The sequence below is a fragment of the Pezoporus occidentalis genome, unplaced genomic scaffold, assembly GCF_034315485.1.
Source record: "Pezoporus occidentalis ecotype Australia unplaced genomic scaffold, CSIRO_AGI_Poc_V1 ctg126, whole genome shotgun sequence".
Classification (NCBI taxonomy): domain Eukaryota; kingdom Metazoa; phylum Chordata; class Aves; order Psittaciformes; family Psittacidae; genus Pezoporus; species Pezoporus occidentalis.
The window spans coordinates 1,377,368-1,396,310 of NW_026913060.1; the positions used below are offsets into that span (position 1 = coordinate 1,377,368).

The 18,943-nt window shown below is 44.4% G+C and overlaps 1 protein-coding gene across 17 annotated transcripts in view; it reads left to right on the forward strand.

The window, feature by feature from the left end:
• BIN1 (bridging integrator 1) overlaps positions 1-18,943 on the forward strand; it is a 100,531-nt gene that overhangs the window by 52,507 nt on the left and 29,081 nt on the right. For 11 of the 17 annotated variants that reach the window (XM_062607813.1, XM_062607806.1, XM_062607801.1 and 8 more), the window contains exons 4-10: positions 383-477; positions 2,346-2,441; positions 6,850-6,957; positions 9,507-9,599; positions 14,588-14,673; positions 16,496-16,571; positions 18,644-18,726. In XM_062607813.1, the coding sequence (XP_062463797.1) occupies positions 383-477; positions 2,346-2,441; positions 6,850-6,957; positions 9,507-9,599; positions 14,588-14,673; positions 16,496-16,571; positions 18,644-18,726 (637 nt within the window). The remainder of the gene's footprint in view (positions 1-382; positions 478-2,345; positions 2,442-6,849; positions 6,958-9,506; positions 9,600-14,587; positions 14,674-16,495; positions 16,572-18,643; positions 18,727-18,943) is intronic. The other 6 variants (XM_062607805.1, XM_062607811.1, XM_062607816.1 and 3 more) reach the window with 1 other exon arrangement.

Genomic DNA, 18,943 nt, shown 5'->3' on the forward strand with positions numbered 1-18,943 from the left:
CTTCCTGCTGTTTCCTCAGGTGTAAGTTGTAGGAAAGGTCAGCCTTGTCAAGGTGGGTGATCTTTCGGAATCCTTCAGGGCCTCCTGGGATGGAATGGGTGGAATGGGGTTGTGCTCTGATGCTGAACATGTGGTGCTCTCTTACCAGATAGACTATGATAGGTGGGGATGAACACAAAGGATTTGATGTGACTGCATCCTTGGTTCCTTTCTCTCTGTGGTTACCTTCCATCTCTGTGTTATCAAGGGTCAGACACTCTGTAAAGAAGAGCTTAGCATTTGTTATAATGCTTTTGTGTCCCAGTTCCTCAGGGTGATGGTTAAACACACTATGGAACACATTATTTCCTTCTTTCTGAAGCGGTTCCTTCTTCTTCTCTAGCTATGCATGAGGCCTCCAAGAAGCTGACAGAGTGTCTGCAGGAAGTTTATGAACCAGATTGGCCTGGGAGAGATGACACGAATAAAATAGCAGAGGTAAGACTGTGTCCAGGATGTGGAATTACCAGGCTTGGTCTGTCAGTGGAGATGAGTTTTGGAAGATGTGTCTGTGCACCACATTTTTTCAGGCATTTGACTTTGAAAAGAGCTGGAAAGATAAGCTCAGCATTGGGAAGAAAGGAAAGCTGAAGGTATGTGGCCTATATTTTTGTCTGTGTAGGACACTGTTCCCAGATGCTTGAATGCTATTCAAAGCTGTATGCTTACACCCATTAGTAATTTGTTCCCCCTAGAGTGGATGAACAGGGATACAGGATGCCAAGAGAGAGTCAGTAGGGTCAACTGGATGTATTGTTTATGCTCTGTGCAGGAGAAAGGGAAAGCTAAATCTATGGCCAAAGCATGGTCAGAACAGCCATTGTGTAGCTGCAACAATCTCCCTCTCACAGCAGTACCACCAGCTGCCATATTTTAGTTGCCACCTTGTTTGGCTGAGCCCCATGTCACCCCAGCCTGCTGTTCTCATACCCTGGTGAGGTGATGCCTGTCCAACTTGCCCAGGTATTTTCTGTGGCGCTTAGGGGACAGGCTGTCATGTGACAGCTTGGATCCCCTTTGGCGTGTGTGTGGTGGGTGCATTTGGAGGCAGGCACCCCCTGCTCTTGCCCAGCTGTTCTGCTGTGGCAGTTCAGCTCTGTGGCACCATCTGCCATGAAGCTGCAGGACTGGGTTCATCTGCAGCTGTCTATGGCATTGGAGCAGTGGGAAAGGAACAGAGAGGAGAGCAGGAGAAAGATTCTGTCCTTCCCCTGCTTTACCCTGCAGAAAAATATCACCTGAAATAACATCTGCATCTTGCCCAGGAAATACTGACTTCAAAGCAGATAAGTCAAACAAAACCTGAATGTTTCCAGGTCAATTCTTGCATTAACATGGAAACTTTCCATTAGGAAGTGCTGTTACAATAAATAATGGAGTTGTAATTCAGCTGGCTTGGCTTCACATTCTCTGTTGGCCTTGTTTCTTCTGGAGCCACTGTGTTGCCTCATGAGAGGCTGTCCCTTCAGAGAATTTGAGTCAGAGATGTCAAAGGGAGCATGAGTCCTGAGAATGAACTGTAGCTGCTCTGAGGGTCTGCATCCCTCACACCCCCTCCATCCCACACACACGCTGGTTGTTTTTCTCTCTTTCAGGTAAAGACAGGCAGGAGAAAAGTGTTATTATGCCAAAAAAAACCCTCACACCAAAAAAATAAAACAAAACCCCAGCCAACAACCCACCCTACCAAAAGATCCCAACCAAACAACAACAAAATCCCATATAAGATGGGGATTTTTCCTAAATGGTTTAGCCACAAACCTTTGTTCCAGTGAAAAAACGGAAGAGGGGGGAGATTTCCAGCTAATACAAGGTGTTGATGGGAAGTTACTGTGCCTGAGATAAAATGAAGGCTAAAGCTGCACAGTTTAGGGTGCAAGCCTTGGACATGACCTCCATTGGCCTGTGGAGGAAGTGATGTGAGGATTGAAGACTGCTAGATTAGCTCTCTGTTATTTTCATTATCCTCCAGAAAGCTCTGTTGTATTGAAAAGCAGAAAATGGTGCCTTCCATTGTGTGGGCTTGAGCTAGCACTAGGGTGAAAAGACAGGCCTTCAGAAGGAAGGTTCATGGAGGATGCTGTGTCCTTAGGAGAGGTCACCTGAATTAGCATCATTGGGCTTTCTTCTCTGTTTCTACATTTCTGACATGACCTCTGTTTTCAACTAACTTCTCTGGTCCTTAGTTTTTTCAAACGGCTATTTCTTAAGAGCTCTGGGGGACCGAAATTGTTGACTGTAGCACTCAAGAATTAAAATAGAAATGTTGTTTTCTTAATAACTATCTTATTAATTTTGCTTTTCAGAACAATGATCTCCTCTGGACAGATTTCCATCAGAAGCTGGTGGATCAGGCGCTCCTGACCATGGATACGTACCTTGGCCAATTTCCTGATATTAAAGTAAGTTTATCTTTAAATGTTTTGATCTAGAGAGTCACAGCAGGTGAAACCTCGTCAGAATTTATTGCGTCCCCGTCTTCTTTAGGTGGATGTTTCTGCTGTGCTGCTGCAAGCTCTCCTTTTAGAACAGCCAAGAACTCCATGGCACTGGGTCATGTGAATGAATATGTTATGTTCTCATTTTGGGTATAAAATGAGTGTGAAGAATCTGGGGGAAGGATGCTGAAAAGAAAATGAAAGTTCAGAACAGGAGGATTTGTAAAATTCCTTATTGTATCAGAGTGCTGAAAGGCAGCGTCAGCAATAACTCAAAAGCTCTGTCTCTCTTTTTGAGGTCTTTTTTAGTTTCCTTGTAAGCACAAAGCATGGAGTAAGCAATTAGTGGCAAGTATGCTTTATAAGTAGAGGCTGGTGTGGAAGACAGATTTCTGTGTGTTCCCCGAAGTCTTGCTATGCACATAACTAGCTTTTTACAGGGAGGGGGGAATGCTGGATAGACATCTTTTTGACCTGGGTTTGAGTGATATCCTGTGAGCTTCCCTTCATCCACAGTTCTCTTCTCTCCATTCATTTTGAGAAGGTTATCCAGGAAATGTCTTCACCATATGGAAACACTAGTAATGATATCACCATATGGGAAGTATCAGCTTGGCTACATCCCAGTGAAAACAACCCTTTCCCCACCACATGTCTCTTAAAACATTTGTCAATATTTGTTGCTTCAGGAGGCCTGTGCTGTATCAAAGCAGGGCAGGTCACAGTCTTGTAAAATGAGCCCTGAACAGCAGTGTTCCTGCCTTCTGGGACTCCTTGTTCATTCTTCATTTTTCCAGCCTCTTCTGCCCCTGGAAGTCTGAAGTGGAAAAGGGCAAGGAGGCTTGCTGTTGCTTTTCCACCCGCTCAAGACTGTAGAGCTGATCGCTCCCTCTAGTGTGATGCCATGTTCCTCAATTAGCAGTGCAGAGCCTCATTCACTTTTTAGTCTTGCTGTAAACTCAGACTTCTGCACTGCTTCAGTCTATATCACGTTTTACCAGCCTTGTCAGCTGTGCATGAGGTCACCTCAGAGTGTCACTTTTTTTCCATGCTAAATATCTTTAGGATTTCTGCTTGGGTCCCACTGAGGCTTTATGGTGAGATTTTAAAAGGAGTGAAAGGCTGGGGCAACTCAAATTCCACCAGAACTTGAGGTGTTAGGTACTGAGCTCCTATGGATCCTTTCTGGCTTCTGAATGGGCCACTAAGATATTATGACTAATGTTCTTAGTCTTCAGATGATGCTCTAGAAAATGGGAAGTTAAAGCAATTTTATGCACAATTTAAGTAATGTTTTAAAGAGAACACTACTCACCTCTGCTTCGCTTCCTAAAATAATTGAGAATTTGACTTTCTCTTGGTTTCTGCAATAAGGTATGGGTATATTTCACGAGAGTTGCCTATTTGTTTAAAATGGACTTTCAGTGGTAGGACTTAAAAAAAGGTCAGTATGTTTTTATTGCTAATTCAGCTGGATCCATCATCCTCCTTACCCCAGAGCAGTCAGAAGTACTCAAATCAAGAAGTGGCTTAGATTTTCTTCAACTGGTAGAAACTCTTTTTAAGTACTGTTGTTGAAGGTTACCACAGCTGTATAAAAGTGTAGTTTGGCTTCATGTATGGAATTAGAGTCCCCGAGGTTGGAAACCCCATTCTTATGTGATTAACAGAATATTTGAAGAGTTTTTCTGTTGTTGTGGTAGTAGTTTATTTGTTTGCTTGTTTGTTTTTCTCCACGGAAGCAAATTTCCTGCTTTTCCTGTAATTCTGTGATACTGAAAGAGGATTTATGGAGAAAAGATGATTTTGATTTAGTTCTGTGAATGCCTGTTTTTTGTTAATGGCTAAGTAATTCAAATCTGTGATGAGTTAGATAATGTGTGTATTTTTTTGTTAAATTCAAACATATTCTGAATTCTTCTTCACTTGAGTGTCTGGAAAAATTCCTTTGAATTTTTTTTTGTAATTGCAATGGGATCCACAGCAGGAATGTGAAAACATAGCATTCCTTTAATAAGGAATTTCTATAAGTTAAAGGAAATAATTTTAAAATGTTGGGTGAGGAGGGGTCAACAAAGAGTATCTTTATTGAAAAATGGGAATGCAAAGAGTATTTTATCCTTTCTTTGCAAGCCAGTATCCGTAATTTCTTAGAGCAGGACTCTTGCATCATCTGTAATATTTTTGGTTGAGGTTGCAGAGTACACAGTAAGAATACAGGTCTCTATAGTAAGCCCAGAGAAGATAAACCATAACCCAAGTTCTGAATAGCTGTGGATTGGCTATTTTCTGTCTTGCAATGAAACTGGTACCCTGTTTCTACTAGGTTTAAATATAAGGATGGGCAGAGAAGTGCTTTCTGGTGGGTGAATGGTTGGTTGTTTTGTTTGTTTAAAGGAAGCTCCAGTTAAGATGAATTTGTTGCAAAGCAGCAGACTCTGTTGTTCAGCTTTTACCATCAGATGGTGGTAGTTGGCTGCAGCTATCCTTGAGTATACATGGAAACTACCCTGCAGCCTTCCTGGACTGGGCTGTCCCATTCCTTTCATCACAGGCAGTGTGACCAGTTACTCCAGGAGGACTTGCATGCAGCGTTTCCACGTCCTCTAGTAGGAATACGAGGGTGAGGCGTAGACGATTAGGAGCTGCAAAAAAGAGCAGGAGTGACCTTATTTGAGAGATGGCTGACATTCAATCAAACTCCCTGGTGGGGTGGCAGGAAAACCTGAAACTGGCTGTTTGCTGTGTCAGAGGTGGGCGAAACTCCAACTGTCTCTACCAGTCTGATCCAAGGGAAAAATTCCATCTCTTAAATCCCAGATCTGACCATGTGTTTTATCTAATGTGAGTGTAAAATGCACTAACTACCATCTCGGAGACTGTCCCTCTCTGACATCCTGTCTCAGTGCCAGGCTGGCAGCATGATGTCTGAGAGGTGTCTTCTAGGGACCTTGATTGCGCAGTGGCTCAGCTTCTTTGTGATTCCTCTCTCAGAGTGAACTGAATGCTTTGAAGTCAGTTTGGGTGTGCGTGTGGCTGAGATCTTGCAGATCTGCTGTGACTCACACAGAGCTGCACCAGCACTTGCTTGTAAGTGCAGAGGAGCATGTGTGGGAGACGTGCGAACTGGTCCCAGCTGGTCTGGCAGAGATCAGCCCTGAGTGTGGTTTTGCAGCTTATCTGCAGGAGCCTAGGGAGAGAAACCACATCTCCCTGCCAAGTGCAGTGGAGGGAGAGAGGATTTTGCTTTTACAAGTAAATCCCAATGCTGATTCTTCATCTTGCACTGTCAATTTCCCTGGGTGCTGTGGTTAACTAAAACCCCTCCTGGCTCCTTGCCATGTCGTGTCACTCCAGTTCTCCAGCCTGTCTCTAGACTACTGATTGCTGATGCTGGACAAGGCTCTTCGAGCTGGGGTGTGCTAGGATCAGGCTGGGAAGATCTGTCCTCCAACTTAGATAGTCAGGGGTGTTTGTAGGAAGTGTGGGAAGCAACGGTCTAAGGGGAATGGGTAGATCTTAAAACAGGGCAGCACAGTGGGCCTGAGCCTCGCCAAGATGAAACTGCTGGGGAAGAGAGCCAGAGGCACCTCAGATGAAGGCTAATGAAGGATCTGGCCACAGGCCTAACTCCCATGGACTTGTCAGAACTCCATTCCTGAACACGAGCCTGGTACACAGTCGGCTCCTACCTTGTGCTTGTTAAGGTTTCATTGCGTCTTGCCTATTAGTGACACAGTGCTACAGATTTCCCCTTGCACTTCTCTTGCTTAATAGCTAAGTTACAATGAACCACTGCTCATGGCTGCAGTCACTTATGTCTGGACCTCCTGTTGCAGGATCCAAAATGCTGTCCTGGGTGTATCCTAAGCACATGGATGAGTGCCTTTGCTATGCTGGCAGAAGAAACGCCTTCTTTTGTTGAACTTAATCTTTTGAAGGCCCATGTGAACCAGGGCTGTGAGTTGGTTAATTAGAGTCTGTCTGCAGTCCTTAGGAGGCCCTGAAAATGATGAAGCAGGTGCCCGCAGGATGCAGGCACATGGGGAGTCTTAGGAAGCAGTGGAGCTACAGTCCTGAAAACATTACTTCCACCCGGAAGTGAGGCCGGCTGTTGGCTGGATCCCATTGCTTTCAGTGGCTGGCTCTGCTCTCCTCCTGAGGATCTCCCTCTAGGATGGTAGCTGCCACAGTGGCCCCCAGGGCCACCTCTCTGTGCAGCCTGTGTGGAGTATCCAGCAAGTATCTTTGCATGGGCAAGAGCATGGAGTGCTCTGGAAGTTGGATGAAGGGAAAGGGTGTTTTCCTGAGAAGCTTTGTGTTTTTGGCTGCTGGAGAAGATTGTCACGATTCTTTTCTCTATCCTTTTTAGTCTCGTATAGCGAAGCGAGGGCGGAAGCTTGTGGATTATGACAGTGCTAGACACCACTTTGAAGCCCTGCAAACTGCAAAGAAGAAGGATGAAACCAAAATTGCAAAGGTAAAGCAAGCAGAAGGATGTGCAGCCATCCTTTCACCTTGGGAGGTCTGAATTTGCCTACTGAGCAGGTTTTAAGTGCACCTGTACCTCTTGACTGTTTTCATAGAATCATTTAGGTTTGAAAGGACTTTGCTAGGTATTTCCTTCTCATCTGTTTAGTTCTACCAGAAGTCAGGATGGTCTCTGTTGTATTGGTTCAGACCTGCCATCATCAGTCTGCATCTCCCAGTGGCCAAGGCCTAGGCATGCTTGGTCAGATGTTGCAGGACCAGTAACCTCTGTCAGAAAAGCCCATATGCCCCTGGGGGAAGCAAAACCTTGCGATGTCCCTGACAAATTTTCCTCTTTGTCTGCTTCTTGTGGATTTGTCTCCTCATCTAAGAGCAGTGGTGAGAGTAAGTGTTTGAGTGTTGCTTGAGGTTGATTGTGTTTGTGAAGTCCTCTGATATACTAGGACAGTGTAAGTTACAAGTTCATAGGTGGAAATGCACCCTATGCACACTTGATGGCTGTGCTCTTTTGTCAAATGGTCACAATTGTTGGATAATAAATATGTCTAAAAGCACAAAACCAAGAGATTTCTCTTGTCAAGGTGTGATTTCTTTCATGTCTGAACAGCATGATCCAGGGTTAACCACAGAGCGTGCCCAACATGCAAGTAAAATATTTTATTTTTTATTAAAGTAAGTTCATTGAAAATAAAATCTATATTTTTATTTTAAATGTTGCTGAATAAAGGTGATAGTGTTAACTTTGTTCTACAGGAGATGCATGGGTCAAATACCTGACCAGAAAATCAGCTGTGGATTATTCATATATCCTGCGTGGATTTGAGTCCACTGTGCTCTGTTCCCCAGGACAGGTCTTGGCACAACAAGAGCAGTCCAGGGCTGTAGAGACATCTTTAATTCTCTTGAATGAGGGCCATGGCATATCAATACTGTTCAGGCTAGAACCAGTGCAAGAAAGAGCGAGCCTGGATCTGTATCTTTTGAACAGGCTGAATAAAAATGCCAACTTTTTTGCTTTGAGTTATTTCTGGTAGGAGGAAATATGTGCTATGTAAGAAACACTAGTGCTTCTCCTGCATAAGAAGTAAAGGTGGATCTCTCCCATGAGCAAAAGATATACATCTAATGGCCACAGTACTTTTATTTTTAAGCTGCAAGTTATCAGTCATCCACTCACTCACTGCATACTCTGTGATAAACCTTGACAGACAAAGGGGAAAGAGATTGATGGCTCAGGTGTCATTGTATCATTTATGTGGCAAAGCAAGTCTTGGTTCTGTATGCAAGGCATGAGGCCCAGCTGGTTGTGCCTTCTGTTCAAAGCACTTCACTGTGTTTGGGGTATTGTTATCGGTCTGTGCCCATGGGATCTTTACTACAGTGGAAATGTTTTTTGTAGGAATTAAGCTACTCAGGTTAGTACCTGGTGATCTGCAGTGCAAGAGGCTGGCCAACTTCGTAATTGTTTTATTCACTTGCATTGCCCCAGATGCTCACATAAGATATTAATAACAAGGGAGTGTTTGTTGCTCTTTTGTTAAAGTATGAAGAACTGCAGTTTGAAATGTTGATATTTAAGAGTTGATCCTCTGTTCCTGATTCAGCCTCAGTACTTGATCGAACTCTTCTCGTTAGCCAAAATGTGCATTGGATCAGATCTTTCCACCTCTGTGCTTTAAGCCATAAGCTCATGTATGGAATACTATGTGACACAGTGTATTGTCCTGATCCTGTAAAGATGGGAGCAGTGAGTGTCTGAAAGTTACGTTATGTATGCTCTTCCCAGGTTTCACAGCCCAGCCCGAGATCTCACCCTTGTGGGGAAGCTTATCTCTCTGTTCTGTGACTGTGATTTTGCTTTTGTGACCTTTGAAGCAGAGTTGTTCCAGTGTAAGGGACTTTGGTATATGATGACAGGTTTGTGGGAAAAAGAAATCATGTTTATGACACAGCATACAAGCGGGAACTGATCTGATTAATGTTTCATAGTATAGTAACAGAAACAGCAATGCCAATACCTTTTGGAGCTATATGGTCTCTTTTTTTTTTCTTCTCTGATATATGGATGTTCTTTTCCCACCCAGGACTCCTGCCACTTATTGCTAAACTCACAACCTGCCATTAAAATAAAGCACTGTGGACTTTCAGCTGTTGCATGCAAATAATGACAATGGTTAATTAATCCTGACCTCTCTTCAAGGAGCTCCCACTTCACCGCCATGACTTGGAGTAGGGTTGTCTGTGTGCTAGGACACTAACAACTGTATCTGTTGCTCTTTGCAGCTGTCTGGCTGGTCTTCCATATCCCAGCCCACACTGGAGCATTAATTACTGCTAAACCTGGCATGCTTCAAAGGATTCATAACCAATCGGTCCTGGGATGTTTGTTTTTGTTCTTGCCTTGGTGATACTGGTTTGGCCCAGCCTCTAAATACACTCTCTGTTGTGACTTTAATTTTTTTCAGCCTAAAAGATACATGTTTGTCTCTCTCTTGTTCTCTATTTTTTCTTTTCACTCAAACATGCTCCCTTCCCCAGCCTGTTTCGCTGCTTGAGAAAGCTGCGCCTCAGTGGTGTCAAGGGAAGCTACAAGCTCACCTCGTTGCGCAAACTAATCTGCTCCGAAATCAGGTGACTGCTGATCTACCTGGCTGTAACCCTGCATGCGCTATTTTGGGCTCTAGAATATACCATGCAAGTAATCTCTAGGCAACGTTCACTCTAGTCCTCTCTGAGTGTGTCCTTGATACTCCTGAGCCTTGATACTCCTGAGACCACACAGTGGTCGTGTGGAAGTTGCTGACCAAATGAATAAATTTGTGCCTGCTCTACTGATTTCTAACCAGGTGTGTTAATCCTGGACTGCTGTTTTCTCCTGCTAAACCAAAATGTGGATGAAGAAAGGCTATGGCATAATGCTAAAGCAGAGGGTGATGTAGTGTAGTGCCTCCAAAGGTTGGCTTCTGCATTTGTGCTGTTGAGTAAAACCAGAAAAAAAAAACCAACAACAACAAACCACAACAATCCATTGCTTCAAAGCAATTTCTATGGCTGCTGCATAGTTTTCTGACTGTATTACAACTTTATCCTTTGGTAAAATCAAAGTTTCCAAAATGTGCACAATCCTGGCTTTCATAGTCTAAAAGAACCATTTCCACACATACAAAATAATTTCAACCTGCATAGGAGAAATGGCAGAACTTGGCTGAATGTTTAGATTCTAGCATCTTGAGGGACATGAGGGCAGCTCCGAGAGACTACAGGGTCTGCTAGCACAGGAGAAGCTTCCTAATGAAATCTCCCTTGGTGTTTACCTTGGAGCTCTTTAAGGGATAAGAAGGAGCTGATGAGTCAGAAAGAAATGCTTTCAGTGGGCAAAGGAGAGTAAATCATTACCGAGACTGGGAGAGTGCCAGTTACCTGCTCACAAGTTCCTGGTGTGCTCATCTGTTCTTATTCAAATGCTACTGAATTTTCACATTCCTAGTCAGTGAATGAATTGTGGTTTAGAAACACTAAATCGCTCTCACCTTGTAAAGCACCTGGACTTTTCACAGTCAGTTTATGATCAGGGAAAAGACTAGATTACCACATCAATAAAGCCTGGGGAAAGAACATCTGTTAACAGTCCTGTTTGAGATGCATAGCAAAGGGAGGAAGTATGTATTCATTCTTGATTGAAAGGAGAAGGACTTTTGGCAGGCTGCTGCAGGGTTTTCCTGTGCCTCAGCTGGGGCTCTGGGAACAGCCTTCGTGGTTGTGGTTCTTGACAGCTCTGTTTGCCTGGTGATATTTCTGGAGGACTAGAAAGCAGGCATGGGAAGTTTCTCAAGCCACAGATAAATAAATCAACTCATGGGGGCATTTTTCCTCTTCTCAGACTGGTTGGGGTGACTGGGAGTAAAACCAGTGCTCACAGATTGCCTGGAGTACCCAACAGTACCCAAGAGTGCTCCCTCAGCCATTATGCTCTGATCTTTGACAGGCTACAGAGAGTCATTTGATAATTTCACTGCACTGGCCAACTTTGCCCTAGAGCAAGGGGGTATATAATCTTTCGACCTGCTGTGTTGCAGGGGTGTTAACCTCCTGCTTCATGGCTTTAATACCTTCAGTCACCCCAGATATTTTCAAATCAAGTTTAAGTCCTCTTTTAAGCTTTTCCTCCTTCATTCTTGAACTAAATAGTACTATTGCCATCCTTAATTATTTGTTTTTAATTGTATGGATCTTTTTTCTTAATGTATTTTTTTTTGTGATTATTTTTATTTTGATTGGTAACAAAAATAACCCAAATCTCACTAAGGAAGATTAGTTTGATTCCTGAACCTGTAGGTTTTCCAAAAAAAGACTTCAGGTTTTATATTTGAATGACTTCAAGACTGCAGGTGTTAATGACAACCCTAAATCTCATTAAGCCGGAGAGCTGATGACCCTGCATTTATCCAGGAGCTTCAGAATGTTAAGCCTAAAAGAACCAGTCCTTCCTCTTACTAGCAGCTGTGTTGCTGTCTCTTCTTGCCTGAAAATTTTACAACCTCCAAGCAAAAATGGGGTCAGTGAGACCTGTTATTTCTACTATAAAGCCAAGTCCCTCCCTCCAGTGTGCAAACCACTGGCATTTTAGGCCTTTAGCAGATACTAACAAAAACAATACAGTGGGAGTTTTCTGTAAAGTCTCCTGGGGCGGTTTCCTATTGCATGCTCTGGATTACAAATTTTAGTGACTGTGCTTTTTGAAACAAAGGGGAAAATGGCTTAGAACATCAAATTCTTGCCTTTTTGCTAAGCTTCCCTGAAATGCTGAATGCAGACTAAAACCCAACATCTTTGTTGCCGCGGTGATAATAGAACAATATCTCTGTAGGAAGAAGTCAGCAAGCTGAGTCCTGGGCCATGACAACCTTCTGAAAGGCACGTCTGGCAGGGACTGGTGGGGGCTTGGGCCTGGGGTGAGGCACCTGCCTCTTCTCCTTACCTCTGCCTCATAGATACTAAACTATTTGCTGAACTGTGCATACTTACTACAGTTCGCAGCATAGTATGTGAAGAGAAATGTTCACTAGGTTGCCTGAAAGCACCAGGCTGGAGCTTGCCAGACACTCATGAGTGTTGTGATTCACAATGATAGGAAACACAATGTGGAATAATTGCCCCCTAAGACAACTGGACTGGTTGCGCTTGGCACTCTGAGCCTTGGCTAGGTGGAAGGTCAGGAAAGCATTTATGTTGTCCAGCTCCTGCTCAAACCTTCCCCCTTTCAGGCAGGGAGAGGAGAGGAGGAATTTTCTGAGATCACATTTCATGGACCTGGGTATTACATCCTTCTGCCTCAGTTCTCCCTCAGGATGATGCCTGAAATGGAAAGAGCACATATATGGTAGCAATGGGCTCTGCCCTGAAACTTTTATCTTTCCCCCTTTCCCCACCTTACTGCATGAGCTGGCTTTTCCTGTAGCAGGGCTCATGACCAAGTTGATGTCTGTCTTCCAGCTCCAGCTGGAAGCAGCCATGTTTATCCAGTGTCAGGACCCCTACTTCCAAGCAAAATAAATTTCACTGATGAGAAGATCCTTGGGCTGACAAAGGAGTGAAGAATTAATTCAGTGCTGTACCTAGGAATGGGAGCACGAGGTGAAACCTAATTCCTACTACTACTCTAGAGTGAACGTTGCCTGTTGCTGATTTCGCTGTTGCCTTGGGATGTCACAATATTCACATGTTCCTTTCTAGGTTCTTTGACCTTCTGAACAGGTAAATGAGAGAGGGAAAGACTGTTATTAATATTCACTGTACCTGAAAAACTAACAGTAGTTAATGGTGCCTCATTTCCCTGCTATGTTGGAAATTAGAATAAGATAAAGCCAAAGGATGGACTGTCATGTTTTTTCTCCTTTTAAATGGTTACATTAGAAACATTCATTCATAGAGGGATTTTAAGACAGAATTGAGTATTTGTGATCATTGTCTGTGATCCAGCATACATGGTATCTCAGTTTAAAAGGGGATTTTGTTTTGTGTAAACTCTCTTGAAATGCTGGGTTTTTCATTGAGTGTAGCAGCAAAATACAGGGTTTTTCTGGGTAGAAGCATTATGGCCCTTTCTCCCCCTTCCTGTTCCTCCCAAGGTCAGCTTAACTTGAATACTTCTCAGTTATGTCTCTTTCTAGGGGAAACATTCTCTTCTGATCTTGAGTACAGTCTTAGCCTTGCCTTTGTCAGCAATGAGCAACCCTCTGAAAAGTGGAGCTAGCTGGAGAGTAGGAGCTTCTGCAGCTTGCTCATAAACCATGAGATAAATGGGGAGTGTAAGGATCATATGCAACATGGAGGAACAGGACTCTGAACTGAAAAATAGTTTTAAGTCCTTTCTCCTATCAATCCTATCTTTGCATATGTCTGTCACTAAGGAGCTGTAAGCTGAATTTCTTTAATTAAGATGGCACAAAGAAGGTAAGACTTTATATCATAGAAGGGGTGGGAATCAGACTGCAGGCTTGTAGAGAGCTGCGGTTCCCCAGTGGCTTGTGTGCTCTTTGCAGTGTCCCGTGGCACTCCTGCTTTTGTCACACATACAAGTAGGCCCTTGTGCTGACTTTCCTGTAAAGATGTGTCATCATGTTGTTCATGCAGGTATTTTCCATGCTGCATAGGGTTATGGAAAAATCCTGTCTTGTTGCAAATCACAGAATATAAACATTTTAATTAGCAAGCTTTGAGTTGTAAGTCAGGGCACTGAAAAGAGGAAGAGGTCACCTAGGACGAATATGGAAAGGAGAGCATGCTTGTTGCTGGTTTCTGCTGCCAGCAACAGAAACCAGGATTATCCTTGTTTGAAACCCAACAGAATTCTGTCATCATTCTTGGGGTCTCTCACTGTTTAGGTGAAATGAACAGTTGCAATTTAAACTGTCAAATGTGGGAAAGAGATCCTGTATAAGACATATTTCCTTTGGTGCTGGTGACCAGCAGCCAGCCTGGGATGACTCTTGTGCAGGACCACTGAAACCAAGACCTGCTGCTCAAGCACACCAGCCTGGCCTCCTGCTGGCACAACTCATGCTTTGCATACCCTTTCTTGCTTCTCCAGTCAACTTTGTGAGAGAGCTGTATCAGCCAAGGATGCAAACCTCCTCCCTTCCTCAGAAGAGATGGGGCTTTGGTGTGACCTTACCTGAACAAAGAGCATCCCCTTGAGGGAGGATCCTTCTTCAACATCATTTGGGATGGATTTCGACTCTTTTCAGAGACCTGGCAAGGGGCAGGGACCACTATTATCTTCATCTGGAAGGCTGGAATGCCTGACCAGCTCCATTCAGTTTTTGAAGCCAGGGAAATTTATAAAGCTTAAAACACATTAGTGGATGTTTGAATTACTTTCTGAGTGTCCAAACAGGGAAATCTGTTGAGAAAAAGCCTGAGAGTTAACACATGCAAGATGAAGGGGCATCAAATAATCTGTGATGCAACCCTGGCTCCTGGGAGATTAATTTGGGATGGGGATTACCCCATGCCAGAATTTTGCCTGGTCTCCTGAAGAAGTCAAGAGAGTCAGTTGTCTCAGCCCTGCAGGCTACTTGTTTGCCTTGGAGCTAACAATCTCCCTTCTCATTATCAAGGCTGAGGAAGAGTTAGTAAAGGCTCAGAAGGTATTTGAAGAGATGAATGTTGATCTGCAGGAGGAGCTGCCTTCACTATGGAATAGGTGAGTCCTGAAGGTTTTCCTAAGGGCTGGAAGGAAGAAAGTGACTATCCAAACTCTTGTAATACTGTCCTCCTTAGCTTGGGCTGGGTGTCTGCTCTTGTTTTCTTGATCATCTTGGAGAGCCTGTCCTAGGATTCTAGCCAGATTCACCCTGGGCTTTCTGTGCCTCATGATCCTCATGAAAATCTTAACTTTACCACAAAGTGAAACTGTGTTTCTGTGCTCTGTCTGATTCATACCTTTGCCGCACCAACTCTGTCCAACTTTCCTGGCAGTGGCTCAGCTTCTGCTGTGGACAGCAGGCAGAGCAGGAGCAGGCTGGGTCACTAAGATTTTGGGGGTGAAGCTGGCTGGTTGGAAGGTGCATCTGCAGCTGAGTTGGGTATGTATGTCAGTTGGCTGATATAGGGGAGATGTCAGGGGGATTTATACTGTAACTGGGTTTGGAGAGAGCCAAGAGGTGATGCTTTGGTCACTGTGTCTCACCATGCATGCTCATGAGCACCCAGTGAAGCAGCAGGTTTAACACAAGGGGGAGGATAACAGGGCAGGTTGTTCTGCGTTGAATGCCACTTTTGGGTTTGGGCAGTTGAGTGAACAAAGGTGAGGGAAAGATCCCAGTGTGGCTACCTTCTGTTGCTGCTGAATGTGGTTCTGGCTATGTGACACACGACCCAGTGAGGAGCTAGTGGTTATAAATGTTCTGTTGTGCTCTATTTAACAAAACATAGCCTGGGCAGAGGAAAATAATCTGAGAAACTAGGAAGACTTGAGGGACTAGAGATTTGCCATACCAGTGATTATGGTGATGAAAAGGGAGGAAAAGGAAACAGACCAACATTCAGCTTGGAGGATGAAGTGGAGGGCAGCAGAAGCTGATGGGAAGGGCACATTAGAAAGCAGGCAAAATCCTCCTATGACTGTCTGGGTTTCTTATTTTTAAATGGAGTGATAACACCTGGGTTGGCAGTGCTGGTCTGTGGGGAATGGAGAGAGAGGGTGGCAGCAGGACAGGAAAGCAAAGTGCAGATGTCTGCCTTCACTCCCCTTTCCTCCCAGCCTGGGTCAGGACTCTTTACTCAAAGCAGTGTGCAGGCCTGGCTGAGGAAGGAGCTGGGAGGGATACAGGCACCTGTTCTATGTGCAGAACAGTGATACCTCTGGCCTTAGAGAGCATCTCCCTCATGCTGTTGCTTCTCCAGCTGTGTGCTGGTACAGAACTGTTGGCAGCTGGCAGGATGGCTAGAAGAAGCAGGGTGTCAGGCAGCTGCTGAGATTTTAAGATGCCACAGATTGTTCATAGACTCCTGCTATGCAGCTGATCCTTCTGCTTTCGTGTTGCTCTCTGTGCATATCCTGTGCTTTCTTACTCTTCTGCCCCTGAAGCAAACAGTTAATGCTTTTTTCTTCCTCTGGTGCTGAGGGACTTTGGAGTGAATTAGTATCTGTCCTCCTGCCAATTCGCCCAGCAATCCCCACACTCCATCTGAGTCACAGTCTCTATCCTTTCCCTTTACCTCACCTTACTACTGCCTCTCTCTTCCCAATCCCCCCTTGCTTCTACCCCCCAGCCAGCACAAATCAAAATTCTGTCCCAGCTGGCCTCTTCCTCACCCTGGATGTGTGTGCCCTATATCTGGCCTTTGCTCCATCATCCCCTTCATGCTTCTCTGCTGCCCTTCTATTCCAGCATGTAGCAGACCTGACAGAGTTGAGTTTGAATGGGAGTGGTGGGTGAGAGGCAACCAAAGAGGGAGAATTGAAAGTTCTGGGGAGAGCATTGTGTCCATTAAGTTCTTCTGTCTCATTTTTCATTTGGCAGCCGTGTTGGTTTCTATGTCAACACATTCCAGAGTATAGCAGGCCTAGAAGAGAACTTCCATAAAGAAATGAGCAAGGTAAGGCAACTAACAGATTCTCCTACAAATACACCCTCTCTTCACTATTATTTAAAACCCCCAAACAACCCCCCCCAAACAAACAAAACAACAGCAAAAAAGAAATAAAATAAAAAAATACCCCAAACATACCTGGAAAAAAAAAAAAAAAGCTGGAGAAAACAGAGTATTTTGCCCTATGTCAGAGGAAAATATTAACCCTTTCTTTTTTTCTGAGCCATTTGGAAGAAAGGCTGTCTTGAGATACTAATGTAAAAGGATTGAGCACAGGGAAGAGATCACAGGGCCATGCAGCAGTGGAGATTTTGTGTCACTTTAGAGGGCTCATTTGCAGATCCACAGAGGGAAGAGGAGCCACTTTCTGGCCTATCCCATGCTCCCTTATTTTAGTTCATCTACGTTATGGATTTGTAACACATAACCTGGGCATTCTCAGCCTGGTATCTATTTGCTATCTCCTCTGCTGCTTGGCAGCAAGTTGCTGTGAATCCTTATCTAGCTGTGGGGATGACAACAGCAGGAAATCTGCCAAACTGCAAGTCAGCTGAAGACTGAGTGCAGATTGAGACCTGCCTCACTCTGGTCCCTCAAGAGGGCACTTCCCAGCAGTACCTTTGTGCTTTGGCTTCCTTCCTTCCCTGTGACCCAAAAGAAGACATTTGAGTGCTTAGCATGACCCTTGCATGGACTACCAGTTGGCCATGAGTTGGGAATCACAGGACTAAGCAGTGCTCTGCCTGGATCCTGGTGCTGTGTGGAGCACCCATCAGAAACCTCAGAAACAGTCTGTGGGAAGACTCCCCATTGCCACTTTCATTTACAAATATGTTCCTGCTCCTTCACTTGAAAGCTAGAGAAGTCTTGATTTCCTTGGGTCCGTACACTGCTCCTAAGAGTTGCACACCCTCTGTAAACATTGCACTGATCTTAATCAGTGACTGAAAGCCCAGTTGGAAAACTCTTCTATTCCCTCCCAGTGTCATCCTGACAACAAGGCAGCTGCTAAGCAACAAGCAATGTTATAGTCCTTCAATTTCCAGCAGTCAGGGGCCCTCTGCCTTGATGTAATGCATTAATTTTGAGCCCTGATGACATTTCATGGAGACCTTTCCAGTAAATAGCCTGCTCTTCCCCACTTAGGGATGAGCTGATTCAGAAAAGGGGGGGTTGTTATAATTGTTAGTTTGTTGCTGTTGACTTATATTCAGCAAAACATAGGAAAGATGCTTGTTAGACAGGAATTCTCTTCTTGTATCATGTCTTGGATTTTTCTTTCCTGCCGAGTTTTGTATGAGAGCAGGGCTTTCGCTGTGTTCCATAAGAGGCATCTGTTTCTTGTTACTGCTATAGCATCTCTTTAACTGCTGGTGTTGCTGGCATGATGTATCCAACATTGATTGCATTGGATCCCTCCTACCAGTGATAAATCTGACATGTCATCTTGTTTATGAATTGTCTGTTTCAGAATAGGAGTGTCTGGAGGGAATGTTGCAGCCTTTGGTCCAGAGAGTTTAACTCCTATTATTGCATTTCTGCAAAGATACCCAGGTCCTGCCCAAACCTAAATGGCCCAGGCAGCCTGTGAAGTCAAGGCTTTTTGTTGCCTGGAAATCCAGCTGCCTTTGGCTCCAAAGCTGAAATTACCATATCCCAAGCTTTGATATGCAGATCTGAGAAACAGCTTTGGCCACAACTCCAGAGTGAAGCTTCAGTTCTACCACACAGACCCATAGATTAAATGCTCTGCCTGGGTCTGCAATGGTATCTGGTAGCACACTGGTGGGAGAAGATGAGGGAGAAGCAAAGAGGGTGATGTGTAAAGGAGATAAAGCATTTGCATGAGTTGCCAGCAGCTCCTCAACAGTTCGAGTGCTCTAGTGTTTTGAACCACATTGGGAGCAGTGGAAACAGATGTAGGGCTGTCGTCTCTTGGGATAGCCGAGTATGTGCACATGTACAGGCAGAAGAAGCCTGTGTTTGGTCAGCCTGTGCAGGCCAGCCTGGACTCTCTTCTGGCACTTGGGCTCTTTTCTCATTGTTTTTTTTTTTTCTTTTGTTTTTGTATTTTGCAGTTGAACCAAAACCTTCATGATGTCCTGTTGGGTCTAGACAAGCAGTACTCAGGCAATGCCTTCCCAGTTAAAGCACAGCCCAGGTTAGTAACTGTGGGATTAGTATCTTTCCTTCAGCAAGGGTGGAGGGACAGGCAATTCGCTACCAGTTGTATTGAAACCTCCATGTTGTCAGCTGTGGAATGATTTGACTACCTGCATATAGCCAGCCATTGCCCTCTTGAGACTGCCTAGAGCATGTCGAAGATTGCACGTGGGGCTGAGTGACAATGCAATACCTCTTGCTTTTCTAGAATAACA